The sequence below is a fragment of the Epinephelus moara genome, chromosome 21 (assembly GCF_006386435.1).
Source record: "Epinephelus moara isolate mb chromosome 21, YSFRI_EMoa_1.0, whole genome shotgun sequence".
In the NCBI taxonomy this organism is placed as follows: domain Eukaryota; kingdom Metazoa; phylum Chordata; class Actinopteri; order Perciformes; family Serranidae; genus Epinephelus; species Epinephelus moara.
In genome coordinates this window covers 27,327,889-27,341,368 of record NC_065526.1, presented here as the reverse complement: position 1 = coordinate 27,341,368, position 13,480 = coordinate 27,327,889, and the positions used below count along the sequence as shown (strand labels likewise).

Sequence of the window (13,480 nt, the reverse complement as noted above, 5' to 3'; positions counted from 1 at the left end):
TGCAAAGCACCCCACCTCCAGAATCCAACCAGACTGGATTCTATGTTCTTATTGTGCAGAAAAAGATTTAAAGCTTATGGGAATTTCTTTGGCTGCAACAAGGAGTTATTTTTTCTTATTGTTTCATCTATCAGTTATTATTATCCAATTAATAACAAAAATCTTCAGTCTATAAAATGTCAAAAACTGTGAGCAATGCCCATCGCAAATTCCCAAAAGCCCTAGATATCGTCATAAAATTGCTTCTTCTGTCTGATCAATTAACCAAACCCCGAATATGTATTTCATCTACAATGATACAAAAGTAAGAAAAGTAGCAAAATATTTGTTTTAACTGATTAAACAATGAAATGTTTTAGCACTGCTGTGTTTCTTTTCTTATTCACAGAAATATTCAGCTCTTATTTTGAATGCAAAGTCCAGTATCATTATAAAACTGAATTGCTTTCAATAATTGAAAGAACATTTGCAGACAGTTATTTTCCTGCACCAACATTAAACGTCTGAACTGTGATGATAAAGTACAAGAACACGGATTTCTATAAAATTTCCCCTTCAAGCTGTTTCTCCTTTGTACTTTTTTTCAGTTTCTGACTTTTTCCTCCCCTGCATCATGTCTAAAAATGTTGTTGATTTCTACCTCCAGACTGCTGTTTCTATTTCCACATTATGCTATTTCTTTACCTCTCTTGGCTCCATTAGTAACCCTCCTATGTCTCTCTCCTTTCTCCTCCCCTTCTTCTCTCCTGTTTCTCCCGTGATATTTCCCAATCCCTCCTTTTTTCGTCCTTTTCGTCCTTCCCCATCCATCGCGCTCCTCCTCCTCTTCTTTGATCTTCCTCCGTCTGCTCCCCTCCCTAAATTCTACCCACAACCATCCTCTCCTCTCCTTTCTTTTTTCTTTGCCGAACAGGAAGTGCTCCCAGACAGAAAGAGGGTGACGACCAGGAGCTACCTGCCCATCACACCTATCGACACTGACAGCAGCCGCAACTTCACCTGTGTGGCCAGCAACCCGGCGGTGCCAATGGGAAAACGAGCCACTGTTATGCTCAATGTCCACCGTATGTTGCCCCTTTTTTTTCCAGTGTAAAGGTGTGGTGGGGTTGTTTTTGTGTGGGCATGTAGGAAAATCATGCAACAATTTTTAAATAACTGCCCCGGGAATGGTCAACTAGAAGTAATTACTATCAAAAACACAGCACATAAGTTGTGTTTATGACTTTACAGCCATGATTTTTTCACCATTCTCAGTCTTGCGCTTGTTCCAGGTTTGACTTAGCTGTTTGCATTGCTTTGGCACCATCTCTGGAGCCAGTAATTTTCTCCCAAAGCAGGTTGATTTTCTTCAGCATCTGGAAAACCTGATATTTGTTGTGTTTTAAGGGATTTCAGTTGTTTCCCTGAAGAAAGAAGGAATGATTTCTCATAGGGAAACTTTAGTTTGAATTTTCAATCAAGGAGATTGATGTGTTTTTCCAACCCAGTGTTGTTACTAATTACTGGGAGAATAACTGCAGCAACAGTAAGTGTAGAACCAGTGCAGTGTTAGTACAGAAGGCTGTTTTGTATACTAGATTTAATGTGAAATTTATAGTTTGTGTGACTTATTTGAGTGGGAAATCAATCCCCATGCTGCTTGGCACAGCTTAAAACACAACAGTCATTCAGTTTATCTTCAGCTGTACATTGAATGTGAATCTCTTCCTGTGTAGACCCTCCTATGGTGACCCTGTCCATCGAGCCTCGCTCTGTCCTGGAGGGCGAGAGAGTCACCTTCACCTGCCAGGCCACTGCCAACCCTCCCATCATTGGCTACAGGTCTGAATAAAATTAGCCTTAAATAGAAAATCAGAGTTCACTTCAATACCTAAAAACTCTGCTATTTATCAAACAAACGCTTTTTAACTTCTCACTTCGACAGCATTGCTGCAACTTTAGTTCAGGATGTGATGGACTTTTTGATGGCGGTTAAGGGTTTTTTTTTTGAGACAGTGTTCCATCTTATACCTGCAGTCCAGCATCAGGAGCCAGATTGCAATTCAGTTTAATGCCAATAGATTTTCTTTCATCTATTCCAATCTGCTTGTTACTACCATCTGGAGGCAATCCTGAATTGTAATTTCTGCTTGCAGAACAGAATTGGTGAAAGTATTGAACGTTTAAACAATTAAACACTGACTTTAATCTTAAGTGACAGCACTGAGGCACTGGAATTGCTAAATGCTGGACTTAAACACGGTGGTTTTAATCTGAGGTTTGAGACTCCACCAGAGGGTCCCAGTGTGGGAGCACTGCCAGGCACTTAGGCACTAAGCCTATTGAGTGTATATTAAAATGTCATCTAATGGCAGATGTGCAGTATGGTTATATGATTTTGAGCTGAGCAGAAATTAAGAGGAATGTATTTCTTTACCTTGCAATCATTCCCTCAGGTTTTGACATCAAGGCTTTTTAAATTTTAGCTTAATAGCTTTAATTGATAATATAAAAACACTCATTGTCTAGTAGTGAAAATCTACATTTGGATCACCACCAGAAAATTATAAAAACCCATTATGCTTTTGAGATCTCCTGCTGGCAAACTGACATAACAATGATTTGTAATGCCTGAAAACTTGTTAAATGGTGATGTGTTTCTACGTCAGGTGGGCAAAAGGTGGCGTGCTGCTGGAGGGGGCCAGGGAAAGTGTGTTCGTCACCACAGCAGATCACTCCTTCTTCACTGAGCCTGTGTCCTGTCAAGTTTTCAACGTTGTGGGAAGCACCAACGTCAGCATCCTGGTGGACGTGCACTGTGAGTAGAGTGCAAACACTCCTGAGCTGAGTGGGACTCTGATGATATTTATGTGCTCTAGTAACTATATTTGTCAGTAGCTGTTTGAAGAGCCATGCTGCATTTATTTTGTTACTACACAGTATTCATGCACTGTGCAGAATACATTTGCAATAGATGGTTAATGTGTAATCTGTTCTCTCAGGTTAGTCCAGTTCAATTCAACAAAGCCTTATGGCATTTATTGTCAAAGCCTATATACAGTATAAACAGAGTAAGTATTAACGATAGTACATGGAATGGAATGATAACTAGTACTGAAAATATTTAGATACAACAAACAAATAAATTAAAAACAAACGTACAAAATCAGAAAAGGAAAGTCAAAAATCATGTCCATTATGGTATATAGAATTAAAGGAGAAAGAGGAAAATGTACCACACAAAAACATATCTTTTTTTAAGATACTGGATAATATATATTATATTTTGCTCCTAGATACATTTAAAGTTTTAAGTTCTCTAAAGGTGTGTTCAGACCAAAGACAAAGCAAATTTACACCTCCCAAATACAGCCACTGGAGTAAATGGTAAATGGACTTTGACTTGTATAGTGCTTTTCTCGTTTTCTGACCACTCAAAGCACTTATTACACACACTGGTGGCTGAGGCTATCATACAAGGTGCCACCTGCGACTCAGTTTTTTAACACACTCACACACAGATGGAACAGTCATTGGGAACAGTATCTTGCACAAGAATACTTGAGCAACGACATGCGGACTGGAGGAGCAAATCCTCCGATTGGTGGACGACCCACTCTATCCTCTGAGCCACAGCTGCCCAACCATTCGCTGAAATCAATAACAAATACATACTTTCTGATCTTACCATGTAGGTCTACTGCTTCTCTCACTTTTCTCCAAGCCCTCCCCTTTTTTGTTTTGTCTTTGTACAGTACTGACATTGAATTGTAGCACTGGGTGGCCACAGACGGTGACAATGAGTTTGTCCTTCATTTCTGATTCTCTGTAAAGTCAGGTGAATTTTACCACTGATAGGTTCACAAGGCACAGTGTTACATTCTTTTTTGCGTAAGTTGAAGCATTTCAACAAGTTTTTACACGTATTTACATCTATTTTTGTTTCCTGGTGCGAATGTGTCTATTGATCTTTGCATTGACTTTGTATGTAATTGCAGTATGTCAAAATATTGATCACATTTGGTCTGAACACACCTTATTAAGTTCTACATAAAATTTGGTCCAAATTTGAAGTAAAACACATACACTTTTTGATATTGCTGGTATTCTATTAAAAAAGACAGTGTTGCAGCCACTTGGTAATTAACAAGTCTGTATTTCATTAAAGGTCCAGTGTGTAGGATTTAGGGGCATCTATTGGCAGAAATGTTATATAATATTAAAGCTGTGTTTTCATTAGTTTATAATCACCTGAAAATAGCTATTGTTGTTTTTTCATTGCCTTAGAATGAGCCATTTATCTACATACATTAAGGGGCCTCTTCCACAGAGTCTGCCATGTACTACAGTAGCCCAGAATGGACAAACCAAGACACTGGCTCTACATAGGGTCATTAGTATCCATAGTTGTTCTATACACTTGGCACATGGGATAAATTTCAGTTTCAGTCTGCAACCTCACTGCTAAATGTCACCAAACCCTACACACTGGATCCTTAAAATGTGTCTGTGCACAGGGGTTTTAATTTACATATGCTCTTTCAGTTGGCCCAATACTGGTAGTGGAGCCCAGGCCAGTTACGGTAGATGTGGACTCAGACGTCACTCTAAACTGCAAGTGGTCTGGAAACCCCCCTCTCACCCTCACCTGGACGAAGAAGGGCTCCAGCATGGTGAGAACAAACCATCAAGCCTTCCCCTGACCTTTGAGCTTGAAGCCTTACTTTTATATTCACGACTGATTTAAGTTTTAATTTCACTAAAATGTCTTTTTTTTTTTTTGTACTTTGAATGCAAATTATGTGTCTGAGTGCATGAAAAAGCATCAAAATGCTAGAGGAGGATCCCGTGACCCAATAGAGGTCCTGAATTGCCTAAAATCCTAAAAACAACCCCTGCATCTACCTGACCTGTGCGGGGCCGCTGCAACTGGATTTGCATTGTTTATTCATTTTATCAGATAAATATTACTAATATATGTTTATTAGCTGTCCCTTGCCTCCTCTCATTGTGTAAAAGTGGCCCCAGGCAAAGCAAGATGAGTATTCCTGGTATACAGGAAGACAGAAAAAGTCACCCCATTCTTGGGGTAAATCATACTCCTAGCACCTCAGCCAAATCCTCCAGAAAACCCAGTCCCAGCTTATATTAATGTTGATGATCTAGACTTCATAAATGTTTGCTCAGTTGTAAAGCACACGATAAGAAGTGAGACTCAGTCTTCATATCTTAAATCTTTAATTCATGCCTAACAAGTTAAGAAAAGCTCCAGGAAAAAACTAATGGAGCCTGCTGAGTAAATCAACATGTTTTATGAATTAAATATAGATCTCCCTCCCTCTTTTTAACATCTCTCCCCGTCTGTCTATCTCCACCTCACACAGCTACCTTCCTGCTTCTCATGCATACTTGTACTTGTGTATGTGTGTCCAGGTGCTCAGCAACAACAACCAGCTGTATTTGAAGTCAGTGAGTCAGGCCGATGCAGGCCAGTATGTCTGCAAGGCCATCGTGCCCCGGATTGGAGTTGGAGAGACTGAAGTTACGCTCACTGTCAACGGTCAGTTACTATCTAATTACGCTGCTATTAATAACTGTGCTGATATTTGCAAAAAATTTAAAAACATGTAGAACAGATCTTCCTACTCACAGCAAAACTCTGCTTCGGGAATATGAATAATGAACCCACACGGACCTCAATGATGTGTTTGTTTCATCTAGAATCATTCTTTCCATTATGCATTCATGTATGTATCTGTACAGTATCTCCCCAAAAGCTGAAGCCACTGACTGCACAGAGTAGAGTACTGCCTGGGCTTAGAATATCTGTTGACCCGGCCTGATTCATTCAAGTCTAAGCCTGACCCAAACCCACAGCTAATTTTTCAGCTCTGAACAGGCCCAAAGCCAACATTTCAATGTCAAAACTCTCTCCCCAAGAGACCAGCAGTTACTTAATAAATCAAAACTAAATTGCCAAAGACACAATGACAGAAGAGAGAGTTCACAAATGCTCCTTAAATCTTCGCCAGCTGATTAGGTGGGACATTCAGCGGCACGTCCTTGCGAAATACGTGGTGCTGAAAGCTCTTGTTCACGAACTGGATGATATGTTCACACAGATAATACAGACATAAGGATTTGCATCATCCACTCCTTTCACACCATTGGCTACAAACCATGATGCATATTTTTTGTGGAACTGTTCATACTGCAGCAGAGCAAAGTTATTGGAACACAGCTAATATGATCACTGTATTGTTTTGGGTCCTCAAGCTGGCTCTGTACATAACTTGACACATTAGGTTAACTGTGGTGCTGCTGGAGATACTGATGGCATTGGTTATGAGTCATATTTCAGCATCAGAATTCACCCATTCAACACTAAAGGCATCATACTTGATCATGCTGTATTAATTATAATTCCCACAGCAACTGTGTTTACATTCTGTCACTTAGCAGTGGTGGTCTCTGCACATACTTACATCAAGTTAACCTTTATTTCACCTTGACTCACAACTGAATAGGAGTCTGTTGCTGTGCAGTTGCTGGGTCTAAGTTCTTTCATTCATTGTGCAATATGAGCAACAATTATGTGTCCTTGCTAGATATGTTGAGGGAAATCAGCCGATGAGTCTTTCTGCAGCTTCCTCATGGTATTACTGCTGCCGCCATACCACCAACGTTTTGTTTGCACATCAGCTACAGCATAAAACAAGGTGTACTATTGTCTCACAGCAAGAGGGTTCTGGTTTTGAACACACCGGACAGCATGGGCCCTTCTGTGTGGAGTTTGTATGCTCTCCCTGCATCAGCGTGGGTTTTTTCAGGGTACTCCGGCTTCCTCCCACAGTCCAAAGACATGCAGATTAGGTTAACTGTTGACTCCAAATAGCCTGTAGGTGTGAATGTGAGCATGAATGGCTGTCTGTCTCAATGTGTCAGCCCTGTAATAGTCTGGCGACCTGTCCAGGGTGTACCCCCCTCCTGCCCAGTGTCAGCTGGAATTGCTTTCAGGCCCCAACAATCCTGTAAACAGAAAACAGTTACAGATAATGCATGGGTGGATTTACAACTGATAAAGAGCATGGACACAGGGGTTCCAAGTTCACCAAAGCTGAACTCTATTCGATGGCACCACATGAAATTTGAAATGCTGTTTTAAAGGGTGGTGTGAATAGGTCCTAAAGAAAGGGATTTTATTTCTGTAAATTGATTTACTACAACCTGTGTGACTATTTTGATCTCATCCACAGTTATCAGCTTTATTCTTTAAATGGATTCTAGCACTGGGTCATTTTTCTTAATCTCATGTATAAACTTCCTATTGGCTTGGTTGTATTTCCATTTTGGAAAGAGACATTGATAAGCCCAACACCCAACTGCTTTAAATTTCTTCAAAAATCATGGAGCATACCTATGGTATAGTTCAAAGTCTTCTCACTGGTGGTCTCTGATTCTCATCATAAGGGTTGATATGGTAATGACTTGTTGATTTGTTGTTACTTCTCAAACCTTATGATCTGTTGAAGTAAATCTTCTATCTCTCTCTGTCTTTTCCATCTCTCCCTCTCTCATCCTGCCTCACTCACTCAGGCCCTCCCATCATCTCCAGTGATCCAGTCCAGTACGCTGTCAGAGGGGAGAGAGGAGAGATCAAGTGTTACATTGCCAGCACCCCCCCTCCTGATAAGATTGTAAGTCTATCCTTGGAAGTTGTAATCTGCCGCAGAGGTGCTCGACCTTTTCAGATTGCATCTGCCTCAAACAGAATCCTGATCACAACACCTCCTCGTCCGCCCTGAAAACAAAATGATTTCTATTTTCTCTCTTCAGCTTGGGTTAAACGATTGGCGAAAGTGGCATTATTCTCCAACTGTGTCACGAGCATGCTAGAACGATCTGTTCCTCCTCTGTGGTGGAAGGTGTGACTCATCAAAAACAGCTGCTGAAGTGTTTGGTTGAAATGAAAAAGGAGACACAGAGTACTGTACACATGTTCCACTGAAATGTTGGAGTGCTGCAGATAAGGTACAAGAATTCATGAGAAAATGAGAACACGGCTTCGAGTGGTGCTTATAGTAATAGTTATCTACACTATGAAAGGGTCAGTGCAACATCCATACCATCTTGTTTTTAGTATGAATTGAACCAACCTGCTAAAAATGTTCCAACCCAGTGATCCCTTTCAAAGTGGTAACCATCTTTTCTCTATAAGCAAGCGTTCACACAGATTGCCTCACCAGCAAACTGTAATGGAATATCCTCCTGAATGTGCCGTAACTGCAGAACTGTACGCTGTTTTTTTCATTCCTGCCTTTTCTTAAAGCTGCTGAGTGCAATACTTGATCAAACTGCAATTTAAGATAAAGTGTCTGTGCATTATATAAGTTACAAAATGAGTGGTACGGTATGTGCTATAAAGCTTTTAAAAAAGGGAATTACCAGGATGCTCACAAATCACACAAAAAAAGCAAGAAAATGGAGATAAATCCAGTAACGACATTTGAGTTTGAAGGCTAGAATGAGTGTGAGAGGGTGAGGGGGTAAAACAGATTGAAATGAGAGGGGGAGAGATGGAGGGAGAGTAAAATTCTGTACCTTTCAGCGTCAATTATCCAATTGTGCAGTGCCGACATGACAGAAATCAGAGCTTTTAGGAAGCTTCAGCCCCCTGCTGCACTGGCAGAGAGCTCAGAGCGTATAATGTGATACGACATTATAGTCTCGGCTTAATGCAGAGACACAAGGACTTATAAAAAATGGAGTATGATGCTGTGTATGTGTGTGTACAGTGTGTGTGTGTGTGTAAAAGAAGCAATGAGAGACTGAAAGAGAGAGACAGAAATACAGACAGAGGTGGTGCAACTAAATCATTGTGAGAAAAAAGAAAGTGAGGGATTTTGAGAGGCAGACTGTGGAGACAGAAAAGACGCATTATGTAAGATTGTCGGAGAGAAAAAAAAAGCTTTTTTTTTTAATTTCTCCCTCATCCACTCATGATCACATTCTTCTTGTTCATTTTTTTTCAAAACCAGGTTAAAAGGTACATTAGCCCAACATATGGCTCTATGTATATTTGATATCGCCATGTTCCATATTTAATACCCTCAAATTTCTACCTCAGCAGATTTTAAGTAGAAAAACCTGCTTGAGTTTTTATCGCTCATGTACACTCGCTGCACTGTGTGTGTGTGTGTATGTGTGTGAGTGTGTGTCTGTTCTGATTTATTTGTGAGGAAATTCTTTCTTTCCTGGCCTGAAAAGTTGCTGCACAAACTTTAATTAGGCACATACTGCACCAGGAGAAAAAAATAGATAGTTACCAAGGTGTGAGAATATAATTTGTTTTGCTTAGAATGTATTTCCTGCCCAGACTCGCTTTAGTCTCTCTTAACCTTTCTTAACACCAGCCCATCTGTTTGCTGAATGTTTACTTGTGATTATGTGCGTGTGTGTGTGTGTGTGTTTTGCGTCTGGATGTGAGTCTATTGTGGTTAATACTACATAAGATAAGATAAAGTGAAATTAGCATTATTGATCCCTGAGGGGAAATCGGGTGATTGCAGCAGTAAGGAGTGGAGTTTAGATAAAAATCAAACAAACGAAACATATTGGAAATTGCGTGCTAGCTATCCCATCAGCTTGAAGGACTTTTCCTGCTGTGTTGATTAGGAACAGATTTATAGATTTGCAAATGTTTTAGTATACAGATGTACCAAGCCTTTGATCTTATCTGAATCCTATATTGATGTACACCTGCTTTACCATTTTAATGCAATCCGTTTAAGTGGCAGATCACACAAAGTGAGGTTGAGAGCAGGTTTTGCCTACAAAGTACTCTCTAGTGGTCTGTAACCACGGATTACATACTAAGTGTGTTATGTATAAACTTATATTTCACTTTTTAAATACATTTACATTTACTGCACTGGGTCAAAAACCGGTGTCGGTCATAGTAAAAAAGTATGTGAAGAGGTCATGTGACCTATATCACATTACATCATATGAAGTTTTAAACTGAACACCTGTCCACAGTGCATTTTACTTCCTGATCAAGACTGTTTAAGTTTAACACATTGGTCATCCATTAAAGGTTCAGTTTGTAGGGTTTATGGGGATTTATTGGCAGAAATGGGATATAATATACGTATGTGGTCTTTAGATTATAATCACCTGAATATAGGGTGAAAATTTCCTTACTTTAGAATGAGCCGTTTTTATCTATTTAGGGAGCAAGTCCTCGTCCACAGAGTTCGCCATTTTCCACCATGTTTCTACAGAAGCCCAGAACCAACAAACCAAACACTAGCTCTAGAGAGGGCCATTTATGTTTCACGTTGGCCACCATAATTAGCGACAAACCACTGATTTTTAATATGAAACTGATTTATTCTGTGTTTTTTTACTGGTTTAAATCACTGGGTCTGTTTGTTTTGGAGAGGAAGAGACCTCTGCAGATAACTTGGCTCAAAGTAAAAACCTCCTTGTCAGAGAAAAAAGATGAAGCAAGCTGAACAGCATCGAAATTACACTGACTTGGAAAATGATTTGTAATCTGTGGCTCATGGTAAGAACCCTCTGAACAATGAACACTGAACCTTTTACACCTTTCCCCAGTGCACTTTGTAACCTGATGAAGACTGTTAAGATTAAATGTATTGGTAGATAATAAAGTAAATAAAAGACAAGGAGAAAAACTATAAAAACACTTTCATGAATAAGTTTTGCTAAGAGATTTTAAAGTTACCAAGTACCAACTTGGTTAACCTTAGATATTCGTCAGGCAGTCCGAGTCACTCTTGGTAATCAGGTAAGTTGTTGAAAAAATCAGGAGAGCCCTCTATAAGGATCTCAGACTACACTTTGGCTCAAAAGGGATTGACATATCTATATACATTATGCAGCAGCTCATCTTGATACAGATGTATAGTTCCATCCTCCTCTCTATTTTTTCATCAAGTTCAGGACCAACATGTCAGTCATCTGAAAAAATCTAGAGTCTAAATAATCCTAAATTTTGTGTTTAAGGTTTGGGCTTGGAAGGAGAACGTGTGGGAGAAGGAGAAAGGCACCCTGATGGAGAGGTACACCGTGGAGCAGAGTAAACCACCATCCCAGGGCGGGGCCGTCCTCTCCACCCTCACCATCAACAACGTCATGGAGTCTGACTTCCACTCGCCTTACAACTGCACCGCCTGGAACTCCTTCGGACCCGGCACCATGATCATCACACTGGAGGAGACGGGTATGGAAAAACTCAAAAGGGGGGAATAACTGCGATTGTGGGTGTCAGTTGAATATGACAGTGTACCATGTCATGGTTTGTTACACAGTCCCCTTTATAGCGTTTATCACCGTAATAGAGCAGATCGAGCTGGGCACTAGCGTCTGAAGTATCATTAACATCATGTCATCAGTGGTTGCTCCACTTTGAAATGCAAATAGACGATTGTTTTTGGTTGAACCTATCATTATAAAGTAAATGTTGATGGCAAAATGTAATGGTTTTAGATTGGTTCTTGATTTAGATTTAGATGAGTAGATTGATAGATTTAGATTGGCTCCCTATAAACCTCGCTTTCATTATACAATTCTGTCCGCCCTTGGGTACAATCTCCTGGGAAAATTAAGGCTTGGTTTATGACATAAAGGAAAACGACAGTGCTTTTGTTTTCCCTAGTAGCTATTGGTGGCTATCCCAGTTACCAAAGAGATAAGTTCTTTGCAGTTACTGTCCCCAGTAGCGGAAATGGCAGACAATGGAGCAACCAAATTAATTGTCTCTTTCCACTTTAAATGACAAATAAGTTGATGGCAGCAAACAAAGTGATTATGGCAAATAATATTTGTCACAAGCACAAGTCAAAATCTACCCAGAGTAAGGGTTTTGTATATACACACTACACTCTACACTAAGATGGCACCCATTCATTCTAATAAAAATTGGTTTGCTTCATTGTGCTTTGTTGTCATGCACATAAAAAAAGAGAAAGATTACAATCATAAATCTACATGGTCCAAAGATTCATAAAAGAAAGACTGACATTTTAGTTGTGCTTTCCACACTTTTACAGGTATCACTTTTATAATGGCAGTCCATGAAGAAAATGTTTTTAGCACACAGGGAATGTTTTTATTGCAGTACTGCAGTTGGCCACTGGATCCTTAGAGACCATTTAGAGACCTTAAAAAAGTAGCATTATGTTTAGAAAAAGAGCAGAAGAAGACTGCTCATGTAAACAATGAATGTTTTTAAAGCCTTAAAGGTCTAGTGTTTGGAATTTAGTAACATCTAGTGGTGTGGTTGCAGATCTGGAACTTTGTTGACACGAAAACGTGAAAATGCAAATGGCCTACCCAGAGACAGTGTTTGGTTTGTCCATTCTGGGCTTCTGTAGAACAAGGTGGCGGACTCCATGAAAGAGGACCCACTCTGTATGTAGATATAATGGGCTCTTTTTAAGATAATGAAAATACAGTGATTCTTATTTTCAGGTGATGATAAACGAACGAAAACATATGAATATCATATACAATTTTTGCCAATAGATACGCCTAAATCCTACAAATTGGACCTTTAAAGTCTTTGCTAATATTCTAAAGGATAAGAAACACGTTCAACCTCTTTCTTAGACCTTTAAGTAAAAGTACAAGCACACAGGTAGCATAATACACAGTCTTCTACGGCAGTACACCAGGGAAGAACTTCTACACGAAGCTGGCAGGCGTGGACATAATCAGTGCAGGTTTCCTAATGTTATATGAGGAAAGAAATGTATTCATCATGTTTGTAACACATTCTACGGAGAAATGTGGAGTGCAAGCTAAACAGTGTTTGTTTACAATGAAAATTGCACACAGTATCTTAAATGTCCCTGAGTATGTTGCTCTTCTCCTTCTCACGAATTGCAGTGCCCTTGAGCAAGATTATTACACAGTGGCCTCCGCTGGAGGACAGAAGATAGATAGAGTGTTATAAGTCCATTCTAGATGGTTACGCATTTTATTGTGAGGACTTGGTATGTCACATTACATTGAGAAAATTATTTCTTCATGCTCTGTCAGTCTTATCTGGCTCTTATTCTTTCAGCTGTCAGATTTCGCAAGCTTCAGAAAATCTACCAAAATATCTTCGAGAGAGAAAGAGAGCAAGAGAGAGAGAGAGAGAGAGAGAGAGAGAGAGAGAGAGAGAGAGAGCTTTTTTATCCCTTGTCTGACTTGCATGCCTTATCAACATTTAAGCAGCCTTCGGAGATTTAATATTAAGCCAGGACACACGATTTATACTTAAACGACACAAGATCCGTGCAAGTTTCTGTAACAATGAGGCAGCAGCTGTCCCTCAACCCTGACACTTCTATGCTTGTGTTTGTTTCAGATATCGTTCCGGTGGGAATTATCGCTGGTGGTACGGTGGGCTCCTCCATTCTGCTGCTTATGTTTCTACTGGCGCTTGCCTTCTTCCTGTACCGCCAACGCAAAGGCAGTAAGTGCACAC

The 13,480-nt window shown here is 39.9% G+C and overlaps 1 protein-coding gene across 2 annotated transcripts in view; it reads left to right on the top strand.

The window, feature by feature from the left end:
* Positions 1-13,480, top strand: part of kirrel1b (kirre like nephrin family adhesion molecule 1b) — an 89,160-nt gene that overhangs the window by 61,937 nt on the left and 13,743 nt on the right. For both annotated transcript variants that reach the window (XM_050033204.1, XM_050033203.1), the window contains exons 5-12: positions 914-1,064; positions 1,716-1,821; positions 2,649-2,797; positions 4,525-4,652; positions 5,413-5,539; positions 7,576-7,676; positions 11,011-11,227; positions 13,361-13,468. In XM_050033204.1, coding sequence (XP_049889161.1) covers positions 914-1,064; positions 1,716-1,821; positions 2,649-2,797; positions 4,525-4,652; positions 5,413-5,539; positions 7,576-7,676; positions 11,011-11,227; positions 13,361-13,468 — 1,087 coding nt within the window. The remainder of the gene's footprint in view (positions 1-913; positions 1,065-1,715; positions 1,822-2,648; positions 2,798-4,524; positions 4,653-5,412; positions 5,540-7,575; positions 7,677-11,010; positions 11,228-13,360; positions 13,469-13,480) is intronic.